Source organism: Mycteria americana, chromosome 23 (assembly GCF_035582795.1).
Source record: "Mycteria americana isolate JAX WOST 10 ecotype Jacksonville Zoo and Gardens chromosome 23, USCA_MyAme_1.0, whole genome shotgun sequence".
NCBI classification, from domain to species: domain Eukaryota; kingdom Metazoa; phylum Chordata; class Aves; order Ciconiiformes; family Ciconiidae; genus Mycteria; species Mycteria americana.
In genome coordinates this window covers 7246537-7274496 of record NC_134387.1, presented here as the reverse complement: position 1 = coordinate 7274496, position 27960 = coordinate 7246537, and the positions used below count along the sequence as shown (strand labels likewise).

Genomic DNA, 27960 nt, shown 5'->3' with positions numbered 1-27960 from the left:
TGGGGAGGACAAAAGAGAAAAGAAAAAAAAAAAAAAATTTTTTTTTCTTTGTCAGCTGTGCAAAGGGGTGAACGTTCAGCTTACAGCCGCAGGTGCACAGCCCCGAGGGGCATCAGCCGCTGGCTTCCCCGCGGCACAGCCAGCAGCCCCTTCGCTGGTCTAACTGGGAGCACGGTGAAGAGGCCCGGACTCTGCGTGCTAGGGCAGGCTGCTGGCATCTTTGTCTGCTGAAGCGTATAATAAATTCTCTCTATATATAATATTACTAATAGAATATATATCAGGTGTATGGCTCCGATTTAAACAGATGTTTGCACTCCACGCTTAACACAGGGAATTAGAAAATAGAAGGAAAACAGCTCGATTCTTTTACAAAAAGGTAGCAGCAAAAAGGTTTGTGAACGTCTTAGGCTGGGTAGGAAACAGTCCAAACAGCAAATATTTCCCTTATGTGGTGCTTTACGACTATCCCTTCAAGGCGATAGTAGAGAATCCTCCACCACTGCAGCTATTGCCCGACCCCATCGATCTGCTTTCTGCAGGACGGGAGGGTTCTGCACTGACCCTGGGGGCAGCACCCACGGCACACCCCCGCCCGCGGCACACCCCCGCCCGCGGCACGGGCACCCCACCGGTTGCTGCTGCAGCCGCCGAGCGCTGCACCCCGGGCAGTGCAGCCAGGAAAGCGCGGCCCTGCACGGCGGCAAAACTCTCCGGGCAAGGCTGGCTCGTGCAACGGCGTTACCAGGAGGGCAGGCACGGGATCTACACACGGATTTAAACATTTTATATCACCCCAAAGCCCCCCGGTTCCCAGCACAGTGCAAAGGCAACCTCAGCAATTCTGCTGGAGCTTGGCGTGTCCAGAAAAGTAAACACCTCTGAAACAGAGCAGGCAGCCTGCCTGCATGGAAAGTCAGATTTTGGGCTGCATCCAGACAGATTTCAAAGTGTATTTTACTGCTGTCTGGATCTGCCTTTGCCCGTAAAGGCTGGCTTTTGTTTGGTTCTCTTAATATTCAGTGCTGTAAGGGCATTTTTGACAGCAGCACAAGACCCAGGGCAGTACCGCACTCCTCCTTGCCTTTCTGTACTGACTGGGGAAAAGAGCCTTAAGTCAGCAGAATCACGAAGTAGTTCAGGTTTGCTTCCCTCCTCCTGCAACATCCAAAGTGGGGAACTAACCGCACTACGGCGTGGGGAGCCAACGGCAAGGGGCTTGGCTTTGTGCATTTTAAAGCGGACTAGAAACCCCACGTTAACAAGCCTCAGGAGACGCTCGGGCTGCGGGCAGGGCGGCCACGGGGAGGACGGACGGACAAGCCCCAGCTCTCCTGAACCAGCACCTCCCCCGTTTCTCAAACACCTCTTGGCCACAGAAGCCTCCTGCACTCCCCTTGGCCGGGCTCTCCTTTGAGAGGACTGAAGTTACTACTGGTTAAGTGGCCGTATCCGTGCTCCCGGGGGAACGAGACGTGCAGCAGGACCGTGCCCGACTGGAAGAAGTCAGCAGAGAGCCCGAGTGCTCAGAAATGCTAATAAAGTGCACGAACGCAGAGACGTCAGCTCCCTTCCTCCGAGGCTGGCACAGCCAGGGACAAGGATGAGCTGTGCTCTGTATCGCCCATGTACCAGAGACCGGGACCAGCCCCTTGAACACCACCACCTCTCCCAAAACCAATCAATCTACCGGGAGGCTGCTTCAGCCAGGGGATCCACGCCGGTGGCCTCAGACCACCGGTGGTGGGTGCTGGGGTCCCCGAGCCCCTTCGCTGCCTCCCCACCCATGCACCCGTGTGCCAGGTCCCCTTCCCCAGTGCAAGGGCCAGCAGCTCCAACCCCGGCATCACCCACGTCCCGGGGCAGGACCTGCCACGCGGCTGGACCCGTGCAACGGAGACGTGAGGACAGTAAGTGACAGAGCACGAGGGGCACAACTGGACCCCCCCGGCCGAGGGGCACAGAGCCCGGGGTGTCACCTCCCAGCTGAGAGGTGGCATCCGTGCAGATGGACGGCGCAGCGGCCGCTGGCTGCCGACCCCAGGAGGGACACGCACGCCCAGCCTGATCGCGGGGAACCCAGCCCCAGAGCCCTTGGGAAACAGAGACAGGGACGGTGTGGGGACTGGCTCTGCACGGGGGGCCGCGGGGTCCGGCAGCCAAGTGGAGCAGGCAGCTGGACGCGTGTGCTTCTCTGCTGGGGGGTTTTCCTGGGTAATAAGGCAAGGTGCTCGACATTACAAGAAAAGCGGCCAAGTGCAGAGCGCTGGACGAGGGGCAGTGAGACTCAGTCTGTCTTTCCCAGCTTCGCTATCAGCTCGTCGCAGATCTTGGTCAGCTCCTCGATCTCCTGGTTCTGGAAGAAAAGCAGACCTTGAAGACCCCCGCGGCGGCACAGATGGGGGATAATGCCCGGGCCCATCTGCCGCCGAGCCAGCGCAGGAAGGGGCAGCCAGCTCCTACGCCTGCCCCTGGGAAAGCTCCTCCATGCAGCACCCAGGTGCTGCAGGGACCCCTGGGCTCACCCCTCCTCATCCCCAGCAGACCCCGGTGCTGCCCAGAGACCCCCGGCTGCCCAGCTGCAGCCCACCACGCTCCGCTCAGCCCGCGCGTCTGCCAGCGGGCACACGTGAGCAAGCTCTGCCGTGCTCCGCGACGGCCAAAGGCACGCCAGCCCCGCGCCGGCAGCCAGGCCACCGCACGCAGCCACGCCTACGCCTGGGCAGAGCTTGCATCTCCTTCCTTGCGAGAGGACACGGCCGCACCCAGGATGCTCGGGGCGGCGAAAGGGTGCCCTGGAAATCCAGAGCAAAGCCAGCGTGGCTCACAGAGAGGAGGCGGGGCGGGTGCGTTACCTTCTGCTGGAGGGCTCTCTCCAGGGACTCCACCTTCATCTGCTCCTTGCGCAGCCCGGCGTGCAGCGCCGCGCTCTCCGCTTTGGCCTTCGTGCGCACCTGGGCGATCTCCTCGTTGGCTCTGCGGTGGGGTTTGGAGAGAAGGGGACGGTGGTCACGTCTTTGGGTGCGGGCAGGAGCCCCCCGGCACAACGTTAGACCCCGCGGCGTCGGCAGAGCCCAGCTCCTGCTTGCCTGGATGCATCAGAGGTGGTTTTCCCATACGGAAAACCTGCATGAAGTGGGATTAATTCAGCTCCTCCAAACTCCTGTATGGAAACTCTCCTTTCTCAGAGCGAAGCTAAACCAGTTTCTCACCCACTTCACTCAGGGTTACCATGTGTTGGTGAGCTACTGCTCATCAGCTGAGCCTCGGTAGCTGCGCGACTCCTTCGGACACCACAAACATGAGCCCTCTGAAACGTGGCAACTTGTTAAGTGACTGTAAATACACCGTGAGCCTCAGTTTCTCCATTAAAAAAAAACTAAGCAGAGATCAGAGAATCCATTCAGGGATTTGTGCTGGCTTACTTACAGCCATTTTAAGTCACTTGAGCCTGTTGTAAAAGACAGCTTTTCACATCAATAAGCTCCTGCCTTCCAACCTCAGGAAAGCCAAATGGAGACGCTGCCCTACAAGGGCTTTAAGCACCCCGAAAGCTCCTCAGCATGCCCAGCAATCTCGTGTATGACCTTACTTGTCTAATTTTTCTTCTGCGTGGACTTTCAGGGCCTGATACCGCTGCTCTTCTTGCTTGACCCGGGTTAAATAATCTTGAGCACACTTCTTCAGAGCTTCTTCATTCTGGAAAAAAAGAAAAAAAAAAAAAAGTACATCCATCTGCATTGGGACTGAGCACAGAGATGTCGGTCTGGTGGGATGACAGATCCTGTTCTGTGTGTAAAAGAAAAAGGCTTTAAAGAGAATCAGCTTCTCCCTTATGCTGGAGCCCTTTATCCAGCTCGGCAGCATGGAAAAAGCGGTGCGTAGCTGGAGAGAGGCTTTCTCGGGGCACGCTGCCCTGGCGCCTGCTCCTCCCTTGGCTGCAGCTCTGCCAGGGCACGACGCTCCGCTGCCGGCAGCTCAGCAGGAGAGCGCCGGGCAGGAGCGCGGAGAAGAGCCGGAGAACCGGGCCCCCCACGATGGCTTCCCTGGCACTTGGAAGACTCTTTGCTCGTTTATCAGAAAGCGGGCAGAGGAAAGCAAGCGAGCAGCCCTCTGAGCACGGGCCGGGGCATTTGAAGCAGCACTGTGTGGGACGGGAGAGCCACGGTGCTGCAGCACACGACAAAGTGGGGCCGACGCTGCGTGGGACAAGGTGGGGACAATGCTGCACGGGAACTCTGCGCCCAGGGACCAGGGCTGCAGGGAGAAAGAGGAAACCAAGGTAAGGACCTTCTTAAAGCCTTCTAGGACGCCCTTCAGGTTTTCATATCTCCTGAAAAGATCCGACAGGGACCTCTCCACTGAGTTTAGGTCTGCCAGAGCCTGGTCCTTTTCCATCGTGAGCTGCTGCAGGTTCTTCTGAGACGTCATGTTTGTCCTCTGCTCATCTTCTGTGACGGAGAATAAACAGCGGGGACACAGTGACCGAGCGGGGACAACTGCGGCACCCAGCTCCCTGCCCCGCATGCCTGGCCAGGCGACAGCGCCTTACCTATCATCTGGGCAATGGTCTTCTCATACTCAGCCACGATTTTCCTAGAAGGAAGGGAGAAAAAAAGCAGGTAAGAGGCAGCAGGTTTTGCAGACACACACCTACAGCTCTGCTGGCAGCAAACTGCCCCGGGGCCGCCCCTTCCCCAGGCCACAGAGGCAGCCCAAGCAGCAGCCTGCCCGCAGAGCCCCAGCCGTTGGTGCTCCAACGCCCATCGTCGCCGCTCTACGCTAAGACCTCCCTCCGGCCGCTGCCGCTCGGGCCGGCACAGCTAATGGGATTTTATTCCTGCAACAAAGAAACAGGCAGGCTCAACACAGCACGAGCACAAAGAGTACACGGCTCCTAACGTGTCCCACCCTGACGAAGCTGAGCCGTATCATCCCATTAGGGCCCCGCTAACCCAGCCCCCGACGGGGAACACCCAGAGCGCAGGACGCACCGTGCAGGGGAGCAGGCAGGCGAGCGCGCAAGGAGAAGGCTTTTACCTCATCTCTAAGACTTCCTGGCGGCTCTCTTCGTATTTCTTCTTCCACTCGTTTGCTTCGATCTCCTTTGTGATTATCTAGGTTGCAGCAGACACAGGACCTCGGGACGCGCTCTGGGTGGCTTCCCTTGCTGTCCCGCGCCTGTGATGTGCAGGGGACCAGACCCCCCCCGGCAGAGCAGAGCTGCCCCCCGCTTCCCCCCGCAGCAGCGGCCAGGACGGGGTCCGGCGAGGGGCAGCCCCGGGGCGGCCGCCACGCCGGGGTGTGCCCTGGGGGGACAGGGTCCCCAGCCGTTACCTCCTCTCTGATGAGCGTGAGCACGGCCGTCTTCTCGGATTCACTGAGGCAGATGCCGTCCAGGGGACTCTCGCTCCTGCTCACGCTGGTGACGCCTGCGGGGGACTTGTCCATGGAGCACAGCCCGGCATTGCCCTGGGGGGAGTTACCCAGCTGGGACGCTGCGTGGGTTTTCTTTCCACCCCGCCTCCCCTGCTTGGGGTGTTCTCCCCATTTTATCAGCCTCTGTTCAGGCACTGAACCTCCCTACCTGCACGCGCTGCCAGCTCAGAGCCCGGTATCAGAGACACCCGGCAGAGCCCATATGGGGATTTTAGAGCACTTTCTGCCCAGTCCCTTGCCGGGAGCTGGGGCTGGGCTGTAGGACACCCGCGGGCTGCCCCGGGGCTTGGCATCCCAAAGGGAGACAGAGTAGGGGCCCATTTTGGAAGGAGACCCAGCTCTGAGCAGAGACGTGCTCACACCCGACATCCCTTCGCGCTCCCCAGGGCTGGTTTTAAACCGTCGCCAGCCTGGAGGGTCTTTGCTGACTGTAAGCCACACGCGGGGCGTCTGCGAGGGTCCGGGTCGCCTGTCTCTGTCACCTCCCGGTCAGGTGGAGATGTCACTGCAGCCGACACATCCAAATTGCTGCCAGCAGCTGCAGGGACGTTTGCTGGGCCTTGCTGATCGCCCCGAACGCACAAGGGAGCTGGAGGGGGGAGCAGGCTTCACCTCCCTGCAGAGCAGGGTCCCGCTGACCCAGCTCTGAGGCCGCTCCCGCTCCCCTGCCTGAAGGAGAGCCCCCCCCCACCCCACAGTGCCCCAGCTGTCCGGGAGAGCTCCGAAATCGGAGACGCTAACGCAGGGCTCCCGGCACCCTCCTGTTTCCATTACGGGTGCTCCTATGAGGGACGAGGTGGTGGTACCCCCATCGCTCACTCCTTTCTCCCCCCAGAGCCCAGCTCCTTTCCACCAGTGCTGCAGCTGCAGGGAACCAAACCGGGGGGGAAGCTCAGCCCCGTGACCCAGGCGCCGAGTCCTGCCTGGATGCCGGCCCCATCCCTTCCATCAGGGGGGTCCTGCAATCTGAAAGGCCTCCAGAAAAGCATTCCTTCAAACAGAGGCTTACACCGCCGCCTGTTCCTCCTTTTATCATCCCAGCCCAAGTGACAGCCCTGTGCAGCCATCTCCTTGGGAACCGGCTGCCAGGCCATAAATAGAGAAGTGCTTCAGAGGAGGCAGCCTGCTCTTGCTGTGTTTTGGAAACGAGAGCACTGAAGCACTTCTCTCCCCTCCTCCTCCCCTGCGCTTTGACCGCTGCCCAGGTTCAAGCACGACCGAGTCCTTCACAGGCTCTCACAGCTCTGCTGCCCATAGCGGGCAAGCGATGGCCGGTGGCAGGAGCCACCCCCGTCGCAGGTTTGGCTCCGGGCAGCCTGACGCTGGGGAGGTTCAGCCCTGTGTGGTTTTGGCAGCAGCCTCCCACAGCATCTCCCAAAAGCAGGCGTGCACCTGAACACCTGCAAGTACCTCTGCCCACTGCCTGCCCCACAGCAAATCCTCCCGCACCGTGGTTTTGGGATGACCCCGGCTCGTCTGCAGGAGCAGAGTCTGCCCACGCTCTCCCCAGCGCCAAACAGAAAGGTTCACTTTGCCTAATGTCCTTGTGGGGCTTAGCATAGTTAAATCTGTCTCAGAGAAGCTAATTTTGCTGATGTTGCTAATCTCATTGTCATCTGCTTGCCACCTCGAACAGCTTTGGCCAGGGGCGGCTAAGCTGGCACGGGGTCCCCCCTGCAGCGGAGGGGTCTCGGGGCCACTCCGATGGCTCCTTGGGGCACATCGAGGGTGTCCCCGTGCAGATGTGCCACTGCCGGGGTGCCAGGGTCACTGGTGGCTGCAGAGCCGGGGCTGTTTTCATTAATCCCCGTCTCTGCTGTCAGCTGCCTTCCTGAAAGCAGCATGTGAGGATCCCTCGTAGAAGGCACAGGCACCAACCGGCCGTCAGGGCCAGCCCTGGTCGCCTCCACGTGAGGCGCAGCCCCTGTCCTGCGGCTCAGCCCTTCCCGTGATCTCCTCTGCCCTTTCACTGTCATTCAGCCGCTTCCAAACGCAGCGTTTGCTCTCGTTGCCTTCCCACGGCCGCAGCCCTGGCTCCTCACCAGCCCTGCTCCATCCCCAGCATCTCTCCCTCCCACCCACGAGCAGCAGCGCCCACCCGGGAGGGAGCCGTCCTCTGCCAGGCTCCTCCTGGCCTGCCGGGAAATCACCGCTATTTTTATCAAGACCCTGCGTGGGCTTTTCAAGAATTTTATCTCCCAGAGAAACTCCTTTCAGAGAGGTTTTGGTAGCACTTCTGGGATTAGCAGCAACGTTTGCTGCAGCTTCCCCCCACCCCTCTGCACGGCGGGGCAGGCAGCAGCTGCGGCGCAGGAGGATGAGCCCTTCCGCAGCCCCACCGCCCCGCCGAGCCGCGTGCCGCCGCCGGCACGGCCGCGCCGGTGCCACGCTGGCACAGCTGCCCCGAGCCTCCCTGCGGGCGAGGGAGGAGGAAGCAAGAGGCACTCACGGGGAAGATGCCAGGCCCATCCTTTTCCACCTGCTTGGAGATCTCCTTTTCAAAACCTAAAGACGAGGAAACACGACCTGTTAGCTACCTGGAGACAAGACCCTGGCGGCACGTGCAGATTTGCTGGGACGCAGAGGGGTGCCCCGAGTCTCTACATCCCCTGAGCTTCCCCTCCCAAAAGGCTTCTTTGCCCCCAGCTCTTGCCCTTGCCGGGAGGACGCATCCCGCATCCCTGCCCGCCTCGCCTCCTGCACTCCCTGGAGTCGAAACCAACACTCCCCTCTGGTGGCAGTTCAGCCCCGTGCCCGTGTCCCCACAGCTGCCACCCGCGCCAGCCCTTCCCCGGGACGGCGAGGGGCCGAGGAGGAGGAACGAAGAGGCAGGGGTCGTTCTGCACTTCGCTGGCCGGCGCGGGCAGGATGTATCCCTGGGATGAAGCCCAGCTGCTCGGGCCGCTCCGAATAGCGCAAGCCTCAGCCCACGCCAACTGGGCCCAACACCCTCCAAAGGAGCTGCACATGGCCCCTGCTATTCTTAACAGCAGCGGAGAGAAGATAAAAGCCGTCTCCTCCCGTCTGCGGGACCCCCTGCCATCTCACGTAGCGTGGGAGGTAATTTATGAACCTCGCTCAAGCAACTGCAGACATGACTGGCTATTCATGTGTTAACCGGGCAGAGAAAAAAAGTCTTGCTAGAGCCCAGCTAGGAAAGGAAGGAGGCAACGTAACGCCTGTGACTGCAGATTTCCTAGTGTTTCCCCCCATTTATCCCTGTGCCCTGGTCAGCGGCTGCTTGCACAGCTCACGGCACCGTCCCCCGCAGCCGGCACCACCGAGCCCGAGCACCCCTGCCTGGCCCTCCGAGACAGGCAGCAATAAATAAAACCTCCCAGCCTCTCCGCTGACTATCAAATTCTTCCTCCCTTTAGAGACAAAGGCCCGTTCTCTCCCGAGAGCCTGCAGCTCTGCACAGCATTCAGGAGAAATGATTACTGGGTACCGGCCCAGGGGAGAGCTGCAAACCTTCCGTGCGGTGATTTCTCCTGCTTGCACCTATAACTTTGCTATTGATTAATTGTCACGTTGCCTGGCTTTTAATTATTTTTTCTAATGGATTGGTCAGAGAGGCTAATTACATAGGAGACTGACAGCAAAATGCCACTGGGAGCATTAGCAGAGGTCTTCTGTAGCGACAGGAGATCTCCATCAACCACAGCCCTTGTGCTGAGCCACCGAGTCCCGGCAGCTCTGCTCCGGGCACAGGCTTTGAGCAGGGCACCCTGCAACCGGGGAGGCAGGGCGTGCGCTGGGAGCACCCCGGCTGAACGGCACGCGACGGCTCGGCTCAGCCCTCGGCTCAGCTCCCCGGTGAACACTGCTTTCAGGAGGGCACTCGCAGCACGGCTGCGGGGCAGCGTGTGCTGCGGGCAGGGAGCCTCGCCAGCCCGAGCCATGCCCTACCGCAGTGCCACGGGGGCCGTGGGGAGAGCGCTCCGTACCGAGAGAGTCTAAAGACAGCCTGTGCCATGATTTTTCCATAACGGGAATAGTGCAGATAAATAATCGGAGGTTTCGTTATAACTTGCGGCAGCCTTTAGCCCTGGCAGCGTAAACAAACTGTGATGAAGCTGCATTGCCTCAACAGCACCAGTTCATTGCCAGCGGCTGCAGATTGCCTGGGTGCAGGCACGGCACATCTCCAGAGCCAGAGGCAGTGGGGACGCTCCTTACCTGCCTCCACGCCGTGCTTCGCCACCGGCACGGGAACGTTCGAGCACTCAAAGTACTCCAGGTCATCTTCTGGCTCGCCCTTCTTCTCCAGCCCGGCCGGTTTCTGTGCGGAGGTGGTGGAGGCCAGCTTCTCCTCATCAGTGGCATGTCCATCCCGATTTGCAATATCTGGGATTTCTGAGATCAACGCTCCTTCATCCTGCAGGATCAAGGCATGCGGTTAAGCAGGACTGAGCTAATCCGTGGGGATCAGGCAGCCAGGTTGCTGGACAGTCCGTGGAAAGCACGGGAGGCTTAGCATCCACCAACAAGCTGCTCCCCACCAGCTCCTCAGCAGGTTTTGGCAGAAGGAAACACATGGTGCCGGGGACAGAAGCGATTAACACGCAAAATCCATTAACGCGACCGCAGAGCTCGGTGCTTTGCTCTGGCCCACGCTGGGGACAGGGCTAAGATACGGCACGCACACGGTCCCTAACGAACCACGTGGAAAACAGAGCGCGTTTACTGGCCAGGAACCCCCCACGGGACAGGCTCACCAAGCACAGCTCTCCTCCCTCCCTTCGCCCCAGGAACTGCCACGGGGAAGATGTTCTCCTCACGGCCGGGAGCTGCTGCTTTCAGGGAGCCGGCCCTTTGGTCAGGCATTGCTGCAGGCACACGCCAGCCCAAAGCTCACCAGCCCAGCTCCCCCCAGGCCGCCGTCCGGGCCACCCGAGCGCCCTGCACCCAGCCAGCAGCTCCCGGGGTCGGATCCCACGTACCTGAGCGCAAACGTCCAGGACCAGGGACTGCGTCTCGTACGGCTTCACCTTGCAGCCGCTCCTGCAGGGGAGAGAGAAGCGGAGGGCTGAGGCACGGGCTCGCGTGGGCTGCATGGGGAGGGGGCGGGGGCGCGTGCGAGACAGCCCAAGCAAGGGGAGGCAGCCCCAGCGCTAGCATTGCACCCCGCCGCGTGCCAGCAGCCCCACTCACCAGTGAAATATCGAGGCAGAGCAAGTTCTGGAACGAACAGAAGGAACAAGCGAACAAAACACACGACTACAGAGCAATTGGGTTTGTCCTTGAGGTGTTTATTCCTGTTGAAGGGAAGGATCAGAGAAAGGACCCCGAGGTACTGACGGCCAGAGAGGCAAACACCAAGGAGCCGGCAAAGAAAGATTTCCCTTGCTGCACCCTCGCCCTGTGCATCCAGCGTGACAGCATCCCGAGGTCTGAGCGCACGTTGATTTTCTGCAGAAAGGAACCATTTCCAGGCCGTCTCACGCCCTGTCCCTGCAGCTGGAGGTTTGTCCGGGACATCTCCGCAGCATCCGCGTGTCTCCCACATGAGTCAGACCCGCACGGCCGGGGCGGAGGGCTGCTGGTTGGAGAGCTCCGCTTTGCTTGTGGGAGAGCTCCAGGGCAATCCGCTGTGCCTCGAACGCTCCCTCCGCCAGATGCAAACACTGCCCCAAGGAGAAGGGCTCTGCAGATGGGAGAAGGTTGAGCTCAGGCTGCTCTTGCAGGCGTCCCGTGGCTGGATGCCCTCCAGCGAGGCAGCTCTCCCTGGGACTTTGTCCTGTGTCCCTCAAAACGCACCATCCCGGAGCCTGGCTGCACAGGACTGCAGGCACGGCCGCATCCTGACACACCGGGCGTCAGCATCTTGAATCGGCTCGAGGCAGTGGAGGGACAGTTGCGGACCAGCCCCAGCAGCGCTGGGTCCACGTCACCGAAGCCCGCGGGGCCGAGGGAGTCAGCGATGAGATGACATGCTTCCCGGCACTCGCCTCTGGCACGCGAAGGAGAGCACGAGCTCTCCTCCTGCATCTCACCGCTCCACGTTTAGCAATCTCCCCCGGCTCGCTGCCATGCCCGAACCCCCAGAAGACAGACGCTCGCTAAGCTGGAGTGTGACAGCCCACTTCGGATATGTGGGGAGAGATCTCCACCTCCAGACTCAGCACTCCCCGCCCCACAAGGACACGGGCAGGATTGGGCTCGAGCAGGACTGCAGCGAGCCGTACCGAGGTCTAAAGAATCGCCCCCCCGCTTCGCTCCAGCCTCCCCGTCCCATCACGCACGTGCGCCAGCAGAGCACAACGAGCAACGTGGCACGGCACACGGAAATTTTATTTGCACGCTAACGTGCACACCTGGGTCAGACTGAAAAAATAGCTCTTGGCTGTTTTTCTCCATCACGCCCTAATGTGAGCAGCTAAACTGCAGCTCGCCGTGTCCTTATCCACCTCTCTGCTCTGCACCATCTCCTGGGGCCGGCGTTGTCACACCGTCTGGTAGCTGGTTTGATCTCCCACACCAACACCAAGATAACAGCTCGGTAATTTAAGGGGATGGGGAAAACGGGGAGAAGACCGCCCAGGCAGACGGCCCCAGCTCTGCCCCACAGCCCCCGAGGCCCGGACGCGCGCAGCCGCCCACGCAGGGGTTACCAGCGTTTACAGCTGGATAAACCCAAACGCGGGCAGCGCTGCCTGCGTGCCTGCCTGGCGCGTGGGCAGACCCGCCGGGCTGCAGGTCCCGCATTACGAGACAGACATCCACTGTTCGACATCGCGCTGTAAAAAGGCAGATCAGTTCTCGGCCGAGACGCAGATGTCAGTGCTTGAGCCCAGCTCTAATTCTGTTCGTGCGTATGGCAGGCAGCACTAAGCGGACAAGAAGGGCATTGGGACGGATGACATAAGATCAGGAACTAAGCCCAGCACGCTCCTTCCTCGGACTCCCCTCGCGTGAGAGCAGAGCCCAGACGAGCCCAGAGGGTCCGGGGGGGGCTGACAAGCTGCAAGAGACACCGAGCATCGCCGGAAGACCAACTGGGGGTAACCCCAGTCCCTCTGCGTGCCCTGCCCGCGGGATGGAAGCGCAGGGCAGCAGCAAACCCCGGGCACAGCACAGGGCGCTCGGCATTTCACCGGTGTCCCACCGCAGCGCGGCTCGTGCCGGGGGTACAGCACGGCCCCGCTGCGGCAGCACAGGTCGCCAGGCAGCGAATGAAGGCTGCTTTACTCGAGCCGTGCTTTCTAACCCATCCCAGGAGCTCACAGACCAGCTCCACCGCCCCGGCTTTGGGCACAGGAGGGATGCTTCAGGGTAGAGCCGCAAGCAAATCAGCTCTGGCAGCCACCAAAGATCTAAAGAGAGCCCGGTTTGGAGCCGGCTGCGATGGCAAAGCTCCCCTGAGACCGACACGTCCCGGAGCCAGAGGAGATAGCCCCCCGACTCCCTCGCCTCCCAGCTGATGCTTTCCCCCCACCCCTCTACAGCAGCTGCCTTCCCGGTGGTTTTGCATGGGAGGGGGGTAAAAGATACCCTCATCTTCAGGGCTAAATTCTGCCCATCTTTGCAGGGACCGGGACCGCACAGAAACCTGCTCCCCCTCCGATAGCCGACGCACTGGTTTCGAGGGCTTGTACGTGGCTAAAGGGCGTTGCGAGCCGGCACGCTCACGCTGCGAGAGCAAGCACAGGCGCACGCCTCCGGTGCCGCTCTCCGCTCCTCCCTCGCCCCCGGGCACCCACCAGGCCAAGCTGCCCCGGGACCCGGCCTGTGGGGTGCGGGACACAGATCAGACAGCGGAGAGCAGGAGTCAAAGGGCAAGAAGGAGCCTGCATGCCGTGGAGACGAGTGGGGCCAGCACACACCCAGAGAGAGAGGACAGAAACCAGCAAAGGAAAAGAAGAAAGAAATACAGAAGAGAGTACTTACAACAGAAAACAGAGAAATTTCACTTGTTCAGTAGTCCTGATGCACCAAAGCATGGACAGGGAGAGAGACAGACAGATGGAGAGAAGAAGAGCGTGTGAAAAGACCGGGATATTAACTCTCATCTGGAGAAGCACAGTGAGTTGCCCAGCTCTGTCTTTTGCAAGGAACACCCAGATGAAAGGTGCTCTGATTCTGCATTTGCTATTCGCAGCAGCAGGATGAAATTCAACCACAAATCCCGCTGCTGGGGGAGGCGAGTGCCCGGCGCAGCACGGGCTGCTCCGAGGTGATGGAGAGGGAGCCTGAAAATTCCCGGTGCTTCTCCTCACTGCCAGCTCCTGCTCGCCCGCGGTCACGCTCGGGAACGCCAACTCTTAAAAAAATCCATATCAACTCTCTGCAAAGTATTTCTAAGAGAAAACCACCCAACATACCCTTATTTTTGCCTGCTGAGTTTTACCTGCTCTCTCTGTAAAAACCCACTCTCTAGTGTTCCCACTGGAGAATCCATTAGCAGAGTGACAGCTTGTTTTGGTTTTACTGCCAAATCAGCCACAAACTCTGTGCTCCTAAAACTTCCCCTTTTAAGCTTATTTCTTGCTTTTGCTTTCAACTGGTTCCAATTACCTGTGTTAAGCGCCATCACAAATTACAGTGGAAGGACCCAAAATGGGCCAGGCAATTATTCCCTCGTGCAATATCCGCTCTGCTTCCCTTGCCTGCTCAGAGACCCTGCGGAGGGAGGGCAGGCACAGCCAGGCCCGGCTCAGCAGCAGCTATCTTAAACGTCAGGCTGAGACTTCAGCACTGCCCAGACACAGGCTGGAGGACATTTGTGATACAACAGGTGAAATACCAAGAAAAGAGCAAGGTTTAGCCATTAAACCTGCTCCCAGAGGAGGAGGCTAAGGCTGTCTGCATTCCCAGGAGGCACTACGAAGCGTCACCATTTACATGGGGGTTTTAAATAGCACAGTTCAGGAACTAAATATGCACTTAAATAGTTCAGCAAGGGACAGCAAGCTCCCTACCGCCTGTGCAGATGTGATAAAAGCAACAAACAATCTGCCTGTTTAACCTCTATTCTCTTCCCCGTTATAAAACAGGAAATTCAGTGGCAGCTCACAAAACGTCCCAGCAGCATCTGATTAACCAGAGCTGCATTCGCAAGCTCCAGAAGACCTACAAACCCTCGAGCGCGCTTGGCAAACCCTGCAGGCTCAAGCCTCCGTTTGCTCTGACTCCACAACCCTACAGCACCTCGACCCCACGAGCTGGAGCCCCGAGGGGATTTCCAAAGAGGTGATCCTGCGAAGCGGGTCCCGACCCAGCCCTCCCCGCTTTGTCTGGGACCCGGGGCACCGGCACTGCACCGCGACACCCGTCCCTCTCCTCCCATCCGCTCCTGAGCGACCGCAGTGCCGGCAGGGAGAGGGGAGCTGCCCCTCTGCCGGGACAAGGGGCGGATAAAACCGGGGCGGCAGCAGAACCCGAGGTGCACGCTGGCACCTGGGGCTCGCTCAGAAGGCTCGGGGGCAGGAGCACCATCACCGCCGCCACCGCCGCTCTCTGCCCGCACGCGGGGGAACGGAGGGAGCTGCCAGCCCCCAGCCGGCCGCCCGCTCCGCGCGCGCCGGCACTCACGTTATCAGGCGCGACTTGGGCTTCTTTGGGGAGTCTCTGCCTTTCACGAGATCGTCCTGCACCTCCAGCGTCTGAGACTCGAGGAGCTGGTTGAGGCTGTTATCAGCAGTGGGGCAGGAGTCGGCGGCGGTGCTGGCGAGGGTCTTGGTGGGCTTAAAAGGGTCCACGGAGTCAAAATTATTGGGATCAAACTGGTAAGAGCCCTTGGGGAGAGTCGGCGAGTTTTGCAGCGCTGAGCTGCCACCAAAGGGGTTGAGACCCGGGCTGTCCCAGGGCACAGGACCCAGCCGGGGGGAGCCCCAGGGAGGCGGCGGCTCTGTGGGACCCCTCTCCGCATCCTCAGCTGGTTTCTTGGGGGGCTCTCGGTGTCTCTTCGGCGTCAGCTTGCTGGCCGGGATCCTGCTGCCTTTCCTGGGCGCAGCTCTCCTGGCCTCCGTGCTCTCTCCCCCCTCTGTACAATCAACCTCGGGTTTCGGGACCTGCTCTTTGGGCTCCAGGGCCGGGTCCCCCCCCAGCTCACCGGGGCTGCCGCCGGGATGGGGGAGGCCGTGTGGGGCTGCCGGGGGGTTTACACTCTCGTCGTACTGCTCGGGGTCGAACTGGTAGGATGCTTGGGGCACTGGGGTCTCCTCTGTGGTTTCTTCCGTTTTACTCCCCAGCAAAGGTGTTCTCCCTTTCCCGAGCTGGCCCCGGCTGGGCGAGCGCTCCTGGGCCAGGGCGTCAGCCTTCGGCTCCACCAGCCCCGTGCTGGCGTCTGCCGCGTCCTCTCCCGACATGACCCGCTCCCGGGCGGCTCTGCCCGCATGGGGCACGGGGGCCAGCTCTGCAGCGGGCACAGCGGCGCAGCCAGCGTCAGCCCCGCTTCCCAGCGCAGCCGGGGGCTGGGTTTCAGCCGGCGGCTGCGTCAGGGACGAGTCTTCGGGGTTGGATTCCCCTTTAGTATCCGAGTTGGCTTTAGTGGCTCCGATCTCCAGTTGAGCCTCATCTTTGGGGTGCTTCCCAGGCGAGCTGTCCTGGCGGGCTTCCCCTACCAGCAGGTCACCATGGCCACTTGGTTCTGAAAAGATAAAAGGAGCCGGTTAAAGCCCCGCCTGCCGTGCACCCCCTTCCAGAGGGGTTCCTCTCCCCTCCCCACAGCTGCTGCAGGCTCAGATTTTATGGGGCACCCACTGACCCAAAGCTCAGCCTGCCCACCTGCCAGAACGACTGCGTAACCCCGGCTTCAAGCACTGTCTGTAAAATTTGAAGCCTGTGAACACAGCGGAGAAAATGTACCTAAGTTGTACGCCAAGGGCGAGCCCCTGCGGGGAGGCGTTGTCTGTGCCAGACCTACCAGCATCTCCATTTATGCCTTTCCTCTCCCCACCGCTTGCTCCCACCCGGGGTAGCGGCAGCACCAGAGGGGTTTTGCAAAGCCCAGCGAGGCTCCCGAGGGCCAGACACCGGCCGGGACCGACCGCGGGGCGGCTGCTCCCAGGGCAGGAACACTCGCATCCGAGTGGGAATGGCAGGGACAGGGAGTCACCGCTCACCTGGGCGGAGAGTAAAAACTACCGAGAGGAATTCAGGGAAGTACAACATGAGAAAACACCACAAAACGTGACTAGGCAGGTCCTGGGGCGAACGGGAACGGGACGCTGTGCTTAATGAATAAGCACGTAACAGGCTGCAGAGGGGATTTGGGGGTCAGCCCCCCGCAGGTGGCCGGTGCCAGGGCTGCGGAGCTGGATGTGCAGCGGGCAGAGGGAAGCTGCCCGACGCAAACTGCTCCCCAGAATTTGGCCGCCGCATCCCAAGGTGCGGGAGCGGGTTTGACAGCATTTCTGCTCTCCCCCGGCACCCCAGCCCTCGCTCTCCTGCAAGAGCCTCAGCAGTCCCGACGGGCGCCCAGCGCGGGGCTGCCACGCGGTACGGACAGTCCTTGTCCGCACCAGGGCACGGCTCCGCCACCGCCAAAGACACGCGGCCATCGGGAGAGTCCCCTGTAAACCACGAGCTCCAGGTACAGCAGCCGCACGCGGTCGGCGCTCACAAACTGTCACTGCAATGCATAAATGCGAGGAGCCAAAGTGCCAGGAGAGCAAAAACCCTGCGTGCATTTGGTGATGGGGCGGGGGGAAGGGGGGCACAGCAGAGCAATGAGACCCCCAAAGAGCGGCGAGCCCGCAGGAAAGGGCCTGCTGGGAGCGGGGCGCAGGCGCTGGGAGCTGCTCTGCTCAGCACCGCGCCTGCCCGCCGTTTCCGTCCTGCCTGCACCTCTGTCTGCAGAAACCCTGCCTGTGCATTTATACCAGGCTCACCACGCTGCTGTCAGAGTTCCTTAAATCACAAATCCTGATCCATGACTTAATCACTATTACTCCAATCCCTTCCCCTAAATCCTTTTACTATTTAATCTTCTCTTTGCTGTCAGGGGATGGGGAAGCTCCTTATCTACCGAGGCATCCTGAAAGCTACACCCACCAAGCACCCAGAGCCGGGACCTCGGCACAGGCGTGAGACGGCACAAGAGAACAGCCGGCGTCACCTCCGCTCGGCTCATCTGCACCTCTTCTCCCGCATCTCAACCAGGGACAATTGCACAGGCTCCTGGGATAAGGCAGAACGGGATGCCGGGGTGCTCAGCACCCATCGGGGAGCGCGCAGGACCCGCAGCTCTCGCTGGCGCCTTTCTGGGTAGACGCAGCCCAGCCAGGTCCTCCGAGGGCAGAACAAAACCAGTGCTCACCCAAGGACTGAACTGGTTTGAAAACCTGGCTGGAACAGCAGCACGGGAGATGCAGAGCTTGCGCCGGGGAAACCTGCCTGTCCCTCTGCGCTGCTGCAACCCTGCCCTGGCACACAGGTGACAGCGCAGAGGGGAGTCACGTCGAGCGTGCCCTCGTTTTGCAGGGAGGAGGTTTGGCCGGGGGATGCCAACGACAAGCTCCTGCAGCCCCACACGCACCCGCAGCCCCGAGCGCGTCTCCCCAGAAAGGCTGTTCCTATCGCGGGGCATTTGCAACCAGCTCACGTTTGCTGGTGACCAAGCGAGTCACAGGCTGGCAGAAAAAAAAAAGTGAATCAGGCAAATATCTGGTCCCCGGGCTAATCCAGGACACCGAGCCAACAACCCTGACTCAACTGATGGCTCGTGGTTTGCATAATTGATCTCCAGGATGCTAAAAGCCATGGAAATGAATCATGAGGGGCTGTGTGCTCCCTGAGACTGCAAAAAAGCTCCTTCCGACTGCAGAAAAGCTCCCTCCAAACAGACGTTGCCTTGCTGCCCCAGAAAACGCATCAGTAAACACAAATGCAGTGGAAACGTACTTGGAGTGCAGCCAGAAAACACTCTGAGGCAGCGCCTGCCAGGCCTTTCCATCACTAGGAACCAGGAAAACCTCCTTAACAGACCCCTAAGAAAACTTTATTACACTTGCTGTGTTGCTCAGATGTTTTAAACCTCACTGAGACAGCCCTGAATAGAAGAACAGACTTCAAAGTCAGGGCAAAAGGCACCTTTTAAATGCATTTTACATTCCCACCGGAAGGTTTTGCAGCCGCCGTTCTCACAGACATGAGCCCATCCTGGTTTTTAACCCAAGCAATGAGTAATTACTTCTTGAATAACAAGCAGGCAGCACGCAAACCACCTCTCCTCCTTGCCGTGGATGTCTGCAGGGTGGGGAGAGAAGAAGGGATGGCGCATGGGACCGTCGCTCAGAACAACCATTTCTTCACAAAAATTACGAGAACCACCCGCCCAGGTCTTACAATTGTGTGATTCACTCATTTTCTGCACCCGAGACAGCTCAGCTGCTCCGCTCCCCCCGGCCTGCAGCACAGCCTGCCCGCTCAGCCAGTCGGAGAGGCTGAGGAACTGGAATACACTGGGAGACAGAAGGTGCGGGTGAAGGAGCTTGCCAGCGATTTTGGCCATCTTCTGAAGTAGGACCGTCCCTCCTGCAAGATCTGGGGTTTTTTCCCCCCCTTCTCTGGCTACGAGGCAGGTATTAATCCCCTGTGCGAGTGTTAACAGCCACGCTCAGCACTGCGTCCGAGCAACAGCCCAAGGGAACCGAGAGGAAGGGACGAGAGCTGAAGGGGTGGCAAGGAGCCTGCCCACCTCTGCCGCAAGAACCCCATCCCTGCCCTCCCCGAAGGCTCACGCAATGCCCCAGAGGCCCCATTTTCAAGCCCTGCTTGAGCTGAGCTATTCACCTCCCCGGGGGACCACAGCCTCGGGGGCTGCGGCCGCCCCAGAACAGGCTCACGTTGGCACCAAGATCGCTCCATACAGAGGACAAAGGCAGGCAAAGCTACAATGTCAATTAATTCTCCGGAGAGCGCTGCCGGGGTGAAGAGCGCGATGGTTTGCGGGGCAGAGCCCTCGCCACAGGCACCTGCCAGCGCCACGGCTGCTCCCAGGGCACCATCCAGCGCTTCAGCTGCTTCTCGCAGGGATGGAGAGCCAGCCCCTGCCCCTCCTGCCCGCTGACCAGAGCGGGACAACCCCCCCCCCCCCCGTAAAGCAGTCCCAAAGGTGATGGCATCCCAGGCAAAGCCACCCCACACGGGTCCTCTGCCCAGCAAGGGCTGGGGGGCACAGCCTGGCCCCAAGCCCCTCCGGCCCCAGCCACGCAGCTGCGGTTCCTCCCCCCCCCGCGCATTTCCTCTGCCTCCAACGCAGCCTCCCATCAGCTGCCAAACGACCGGAGCGCGCGTTCCTGCGGGAACAATTACACAGGATGCAGAAACCAGTGACCCGAAGGGCGCTTGGGAAGAGCCGAGGTCTGCGCTCCGGTCCCCCCAGCTTCCCGGCTCTGCTGGGTACGAGCATCGTGATAACCTCGGTGCAGCACTGCCTGTTCCCCAGGGAGCCCTTCCCAACCCCGGCGAGCCGCGCATGGCTCTCCCTGTTCCTCCACAGCCTCTGCAGGCATTTACATCCCGAAGCGAGCGCAGCTCCCCGCCACCCCCGTGCAGTCACGTTGGAGAGCCACCGCGCCGGCTCAGCGCGCGCTCCCTCTGCTCACGTCTCCTGCCAGGGAAACCAGCCTGCAGAAACAGCCAGTGCCTCCCCAGCCCGGCTGCCTGGCCAGCCGTCTCGCTGCCCTAACCCTCCTTTTGGGCCGAAACTGTGCTGACCGCCCCACGGGAGCCCGGGAGAAGGCAGCCTGGCAGCCAGGCTGCCGTGCAGGCTGACCCACCGCGCACGGCTCTCCCCCTCGGACCAGCTCCTCTCGCAGGCGTCCCAGCAGGTGCCTTTCAGCAGCGTCTCCAAAAGGTGACCCCGAGCTCTCCCGTTTCACCTCCGGCGCTGTGCCCTGCAGGTGGGCACACTGCAGTCCCAGCACAAAAGCGGATACTGCCAGCAGCAAGGCGTGCTCAGTGACTCCAGGACCCATCCCAAACACAGATCCAATAAAGGCACTCTGGATCCCTGAAAACAGCAGCTGTACCGGCTGTGCACAGAGTGCAAACCTGCTTCTGGTCCGGCCAGCGTACGTGGAGGGGATATTACAAAGTGAAAATGGAGATTTTATACTCTCTATAGAAAAATGTACAGACAGGACAGTCTGGCACCACCGTAATAGGCACTTTGTGCGTGTGCATTATAGTCGTTACGCCTGTCTTCCTTAGGCCGAAATTAAACACAAACACCAGCTAACTAAACAGCTTTCCTACATGCCATCCCTCGCTCCCTTAAATGAATCAGAAAAACTTGGCAGCAGCAGTGCTGCGACGCAAAGGCTCCGCGCCCTTTTCATCCCACATACAGCAACCAAGTGAAGCAGCAATGATCCTCGGCACAGCCCTGAATGCCAAACGCCGGCGAGAACAACCCCTCCACTATCTGCAGCCTTTGATTTGGCTCACGCTTTGTGCACAGCGTGAGTCACGCATTTCTCCCCTTCCCAGCTCACTCACACACAGGCTGAGCACAGGATATCTGGCCGGTACATTCAGCTTAGGCTTACGTAGCTAACGACTTCTTTCCTCTTTTGGCTTTCCGCTTTTGTTTAACAGACGTTGATCTATTTTTAAATCTATTCTGTTAAGAATTAGCATACCGGCAAACGATGCTGCCACTAACGCACCGGAAAACACGTGCCCTGCATCAGGGTAACAGCAGTAAAAGCCAATGAGCCTGCTCCCATCACTGACGGTTCCATATTTGTTGCTTCTGCTCATTTCCTTGCACAGAATATCTTCTTCTGGCAGATGACTGACGATAACTTCAGCAAGAATGGGACAGAATTACAGCCTCCACCGTCCGAGGCAGCAAGAGGAAAACTGTCTGGGGGATCCTGAATGGGCATAAAGCCTAACCTGGGCATAAAGCCCCCGCTCCCCGGGGCAATGGGACCAGCTGAATTTTTGTCCCCGAGAACAGGGTTTAAAGCATCCAGGCCACCTCTCAGCTGTGCGGGGAGCAGCCAGCCCCCGGCGTCACAGCTTCTGTCTTACGAGTTTCCTAACCCTATCTATTCCCAAGTAAGGGTGAGACTGCGGCTGTAAGACAGACGAGTGTCTGTTCCTGCCGGTCCCCCCGAGCCCGGGAGAGGCCGTGCCCGTCCGTGGGCCTGGCCGCAGGTCTGGGCTCGTGCAGCCGTCCCCCCGGCGCCGGCCCAGGTGCACGCAAGCATTGGCAGCGGCTATTCCCCAACGACTGCAGGGCAGCGGCTCTCGCCGCACACGACAGCTCGGCAGTTTCAGTACTGACAAGCAGCCATTACGCTGGATTGCCTCCTGATCGCAGCATTTATTACCGCCGCTGCTCCTGAGCTGCAGCCAGACGGAAGGGCGCAAAGCAGCATTGCGAAGATGAGGGCTTAACGTACAGATTACCTAAGGTACAGTGATTTAACATCCCAGAATGCCTTCTGCACACCGCAAACTCACAACCACGCCTGGGTAATCCCTTCCCTCCACCATTTCACAGGCACTGAGGAGATGCACCCGAAGCCCCTGGCAGGGAAGGGATGGAGCTGGCTGCACCACACAGCGGGTTTGGCCCTGCTGCCTCCAACATCCCACTCTCCGCAAGCCAGCGCGGAAAAACAGCTTTTGCCAGAGATCATCCCCTCGGCCTCGCAACACTGCGACCTTTGTGCGCGGGCGCCGGGAGCAGCCGGCTCCCTCGCTGCTGTGCCGGGCTGGCCCCGAGGAACTGCTCATGCCAGCACGCAGGGACACAGGGGCACCTTGGGGACGGTGACTCCTTGGAGTCTGAGGCAACGCGCTTCTCTGAGCGGAAGCTTCGGCAGAAAAGATCCTCATACCTGCTAGGAAAGCCTTAATCTCCCCTCTCCCCCTCCCCAGACATTAGCGATTATCGGAAGCATGAACCAAGCGCTCTCTCCATCAAGGCAAACAAGCCTGCGTCTTCCACGGGGATGGATGGGCACCCAGATCCATCCCAACAGCGAAACAACACCGCAGGAGATGGAGAGCCACAGCACCCTGTTACTGCCAAGGTCACGCAGTACTTGGGCTCCTGCACGGAGAGGACCCAGGGTCTGGTTCGAGCTGGCACGCTCTGAAACCCAGCTGAGCAGTAAGCTGCCAGCCTGCGGTTGCGAGCCTTCAAGAAAAGCACAATATTGCAAGTCCCATACCAGGGGCCCTGCAGCAGCGAGAGGCATTTGGGCAAGAGAGGGCAGAGGATGCTCAGGATGCCCCGTCCGGGACCTCCCGGCCCCCCGTGCGCTGCCCCGCGGCCCGGAGAGGCTGCCCTCCTGCAGACAGCCCCGGGGGCTCACAGACGTCCTGACATTGCCCAGTCACCCTGCTCTGCTGAGAGAGCAGATGAAAGGGGAAGTCTCCTCCTTGCCCCTGCCCCGATAACCTCCAGCGGTTGTTGCAGAGGTGCCGGAGCTTCAAAGCCTCCTCCTGGCAGCACAAAACCAAACATAAACACCAAGCTCAGTCACAGACACCAACCGCAATTCGCCCCGGAGAGAAGGGTATGATGACAGGGGGGAGCTGGTCCCCAAAAGGCCAAGGGTTAATGGGGAGCCGTGCTCAGAGGAGCAGCAGCCGGCGTGAGACGCAAGGACAAACCAGCAACAGCACGGGACCCCGCCGGCAATGGAAACCCCCTGCGTTTTCAGCAGATCCCTCACAATTTCTCCAGATATGGGGTTTAGCAGCGTCAAGTTTTTGCATCTTTAACGGCAGCTACGCAGCAAAGACACCTAGCCGCTAACTCCAGGGAAGAGAGACCCGTGCAACAAACCTCCACCACCAACCGGCCGGGGGGAGGACACAAACCTGGCACCACATCAGCTCCTGTGCAAGAGCCAAGGGCGAGCAGCATGCGGGGCACGTGGGTCGGCTCCCACCAGCCAGCAGCCCGCTCTCCGCGGCGGGCAGCGACGAGAGGCAGCCCCCAGCGCTGCGCAGTCTGCTGGGAAGTGGCAGAGGGCAGTTTAACTGACCATATGATTCAACAACATCCTCACTCCTCTTGATCAGTCCATCCTGGCTGCAGCCTCTGCATCCCTGGGTGCAGCCTCAGCCCGGCTCGGGAGCTCACGCAACCCAACGTGCAGAGCTCTGCCTCCTGCAGCCTCTCGCTCCCTCCCCGGCTCGGGGACAGCAGGAGGGTGCGACCGGTGGTTGCAAAACAGCACAATGATAATTTTGCACTGCGTAGGCATGAGCCAAGGGGGGCAAACTGACTCTTCTGAGCCTGCAGTGCAGCCCCCTCCCTCCAAAGCCATTCAATAAAATCAACGTTTCACTCAAGCGAGAGAATAGCCCTTTGCAGAGCGCACAGCCCCGAGTACTGGCATTTGAACCATCCAGGCCATTAACCACAAAAAATGTGGCAGGCATTATTCAAAACAAGCAACTTCTCCTCCTTGACCCCACCCTGCCTTTCCGCATCCGGAGCAGAGAGCCGAAAAGCAGAAGGTGCACGCTGGCTCTTTACCTTGGGTCCCGGCCTCAGGCTCCGGCGATCCCGGCGGCGGCTCGCAGAACTCCTTTAGTGGCGAGCGGGTCGGCGTTTCTGCTTCAGGGGTCTCAAAATTACCTTCGGAGTCCGAGCTGCCGAGGGGGGGAAAAGAGTGAGGAATTACCGCTTTCAAGGCTAGCTCTGAAATCCTCCACACTGCCTACACATCCAGCCAGACCGGCTCCGGGGCCGGGCCGGCCGGCCGTGGGCATCTTGCAGTGGCCGCTCTCTCCTGTCCAGCTGGACACGCTAGCAAAGGCAAAAAGGGAGAGCAGGTGAAACAACATCACGGGCATCCCCCCGCGCCCCCCCAGCCCTCGTCGTGGCCGAGCCTCGGGGATTGCTTCTGTCGGCTCTTTCCCAAGCTGTCGGAGCATCCACCACGGACCTCCAAGGACACGGCGGCCCCCTCGGCACCTTCCCCCGCCGCTGCGGAGCGAGTCTGGGGAGCGAGGCTCGGTGCTCCCGCCTTGGGCCCGCCAGCATCTCGCCGGGGCAGCAGCGCCCGGCTCGGCCCGGCGGCTCCGGCTCGGCCCGGCGGCTCCGGCTCGGCCGCAGCCTCGGCCCCCTCCCCGCGGCGCGGCGCAGGCTGCGGCCCCCCCGGCAGCCAAGCGGACGCCAGGCAGCGAGCGGGCAGCGAGCGGGCAGCGGCGGGGGGGGAGGGGGGGGGAGACGGGACGGGCAGCGCCCGCGGCCAGGACGCGCTGGCAGCCCCGCACGCCGCGCCCGGGGGCAACGCGTCCGCGGGACGGCGGACTCGGGGCAGGGGCAGGGGACGCGGGTCACTTGCCTGAAGCCGAGGGCCGTGCCCTCCGCCGGCGAGTCCTCCTCCGCCCCGCCGTCCTCCGCCTCGGGGCCGCCCCCGCCCCGCACCGCCGACCAGGTCCACCGGGCCCACTGCACCGGCGAGAGGATCTGCCAGGCGCTGAACGCCATCGGCCCGCCGGAGCGCCGCTCCCCGCTCCGCTCCCCGCCGCTCCGCGCCGCTCCGCTCCCCGCCGGGCTCACTGCGGCCGCGCCGCCCCCGCCGCCGCTCCGCCGCCAGCGCCAGGGGCCTCCCCCGGGCCGCGCTACTCGCCGGCAGGGAGAGCGCCCGCCCCCGCCGCCCCCCGGCGCCGCCCGGCCGGGAGGGCCCGGCCCGCGGGAGCCCCCCCCGGCCCCGCCGCCCGCCCGCTCCCTCCGCTGGACGCGCCCGCCGGCGGGAGGGGTGCGGGACGGGGTGCGGGATGCGGGGCAGCCCCCCCGAGCCCCCTCCCCGCCCGGCCGGCCGCTCCCCGGCTGCCGCCGCCGCCGCGCCCCTCCCTCACTCTCCTCCCTCCCCGCGCAAACTCTCAAATCCACCTCTTTCTGCCCCAACGCGGGGCCGCGGCACCGCCCCCCCCCCCGGGCTGGTGCCGGTCGCCCCCAGCGCCCTGCCAGGCGCCAGCCCGAAGCCACCGTCGCCCCCCCGGGACGCAGCGCTGTGCCCTGCCTCCCCCCCCCCGCCGAAGGGACCCCCCAGGCAAGGGGGCAGGGGCTGTGAAACCAGATCCGCCCCCCCGATTTATCCCACATTTACGGGGCTGCACCTGCGCCCTGCCCCAGCCGGCGGGACGGCAGATTCCTCCCACGCTGGCGGGGAGCGGCCCCCCGGGACGGCTCCCTCCCGCGGCGGGGGCTGCCCGAGCCAGGCGGGCGGGTCGGTGCCGGGAGCCCGACGCGGCGGGAGGGAAACACCTGCCCCTTCCATTTTCCAAGGAAATACCGACTTCAACGGCCCCGGCTGATGCTAGATCCTGCCGTGGCAGCAAGTTTATTTATTTATTAAACTATTGTTGTTTAAAAATAACAGCCAACAGTCCCTGCAGAAAGAAACACTGCCATGCTGGCCTCCCTCGGGAGTCTTCCCCCCAACGAGGGTTCCCGCTCCCAAATTCATTACCTCCCACACGCTCGCTAGAGAGAGGAGCATAACGTTACTGATGCCGTGCAGTGTCCGAAGCACCGAGAGGAACGTCCGGGGCTTGGGCAGCAGATCTGTTACAGGCAGCAGCATTACCGGCTCTGGACAGTTGCTGCCACAGAGCCCGCAGCTCCCCGGAGCCCCGGGCTAGCTTGCACCATTCTTGGCGGCAGGGATGACCTGGGAAAGGGCAGACAACCATCCTGCTGCAAAACCAGCCCGGCCCATTGCGAAGAAGCGCGATTGGCCCTCAGTAACCACACGAAGTGTTCACATGGCAGGCCGAGGCCACAGCCCGATGCTTTTCTGTGAATCATCAGCCAGCTCCGAGCGCGAGGAATGCCTTCGCACGGGCAGAGAGGCCTCTGGGTCAGACCAGACCGGTCCATCTGGTCTGGCTACCTCTATCACCTGGCTACCTCCATCCACCAGCCTCTATCAGACGCTTCAAAGGGCTCATTCCTCACTGCAGAGCATCTCAAATAACCTCCCTACAGGGATCCTTTCTTCCAAGCTTCCATCTGTTGGTGTCCTTATTAAATATATGCGTCATTGCTGCACGCTTTTATTGTCTGGCCTCTATCAAAGAAAAGCTCTTACCCCCTCACACAGTGCTTCCAAACTTCCCCAAAGATATCTCTGCTTCAGCCACAGCTGCCAGATCCCAGCACAGGTCGGCGGCAGAAACAACTCCCGTGTCTGGACCCCAGGTGACGCCCCGGCTGCAGCACAGCGCTGCCCTCCACTCCGCCGGGGCCCGGGGGACAAGGAGCCCTGCGAACCTCCCTGCTGCTGTGTAGAGGACACCGAGCAAGAGGGGACTAAGTGACACTTATCAAAGCTTAGCCAAAAACCAAGAGGCTGAAGCAAAAGCAGAACCTCAACATCCTGTCGCCTACATCTGCTGTGAGCAGACACGAGCAGCCTACTTCCCACCATGCGAAGTGACAGAGCTGATTTCTGCAGATGAATTTTACATAAGGACATTTCCAGCGTGTGCCGCGGCGTGAGCCGCTCTGCAGCACCGCTCGCTGTGGCCTGAACTCCTCCTCCCTCTCCTCCTTCCCGCCAGTCGCTGCCCGAATCCCTGCCGACCCAGACGACCAGCCAGAGTGATGGCATCGCCGCGTTTCAGATCGGCTGACGGCTGCCTGGGTTCTGCCAGGGACCGCACAGAGAAAACAGAAATGCGGCTGATGCAGGAGCAGCAGCGGGCGTGGGTGGGGAAGGAGCCGCACCAGGCGAAGAGCAGCGTACAGCCTGACTTCTGCAGCCCCCCCACTTGTTGGACGGGGGAACTGGGGCGCATGAGCGGAGGAAATCAGCAGCATCCTTCCATTGTGAAGGCCACACACACGCACTGCGTGCCCCCTCCCTCCCACCCCCCGCCCAGAGGAAGGAGAGCAGCAGGCAGGAACGGCATCAGCAGGACTGAACCGCAGCAGCACCAGCATGGGCTGCGAAGCTCCTGACCTGCGGGGCCCTGGGGCAGGAAGATACCAGAGCAGTGCAAGAGCAGAGCCTGCTTCCACTTGCTGTTTACGATGAGCAATTAAGAAAATGCCTCGAGTGGCATTTTCCAGCTTGGCACCCAACCCAGCTTGGCAGCAACGCCGGCTGCAAATCAAACACTGAGGAGATAACCTGACTTTGTCAGTCACACCGGTGGCTCTGGCTGCCAAACGCTGCTTGGCACAGTCAGCAGACACGTTTCTGCAGGGCAGAGGGGATGCTGACCTGTTCAAAAAAAGCCCTGCCAGCAGCTTGCGCCCGCGCGGTGAGCGGCAGCCTGCACGCGCTGCGGCTGGACGGGCTGTCCTTCGCGCTGCCGTCACCCCCCGCCCCGGCCCAGGACTTCGCTGTGCTAAGCACCGCAGAAACGCAGCAGCTCAGGGACAGGCAGCGATGTACAGCCTGTGTACCGATGTACAGCCTACTGATGAACAGCCTATGTATCCATGTACAGCCTACCAATGTACAACCTATGTATCCGTGTACAGCCTATGTACCGATGTACAGCCTACTGATGAACAGCCTGTGTATCGATGTACAGCCTGTGTATCGATATACAGCCTGTGTATCAATGTACAGTCTACTG

General features: G+C 61.0%; 1 protein-coding gene across 3 annotated transcripts; it reads right to left on the bottom strand.

Moving 5' to 3' along the window:
- Positions 1–51: 51 nt before the first annotated feature.
- TACC1 (transforming acidic coiled-coil containing protein 1) lies at positions 52–25002 on the bottom strand. 3 transcript variants are annotated; one of them, XM_075523686.1, is made up of 13 exons: positions 24711–25002; positions 23897–24012; positions 14974–16030; positions 10383–10443; positions 9619–9817; positions 7889–7944; positions 5338–5472; positions 5041–5117; positions 4553–4596; positions 4291–4451; positions 3593–3699; positions 2856–2976; positions 52–2356 (listed from the first exon to the last, which is right to left on the bottom strand). In XM_075523686.1, the coding sequence occupies exons 1-13, from the start codon at positions 24854–24856 to the stop codon at positions 2288–2290; spliced, it is 2349 nt and encodes a 782-aa protein (XP_075379801.1). In that variant the 5' UTR covers positions 24857–25002; the 3' UTR covers positions 52–2287. The 3 variants fall into 3 exon arrangements, with proteins under 3 accessions (XP_075379801.1, XP_075379802.1, XP_075379803.1); XM_075523687.1 differs by lacking the exon at positions 24711–25002 and adding an exon at positions 24309–24456; XM_075523688.1 differs by lacking the exons at positions 14974–16030; positions 23897–24012 and having other exon boundaries at positions 24711–24998.
- Positions 25003–27960: the final 2958 nt, after the last annotated feature.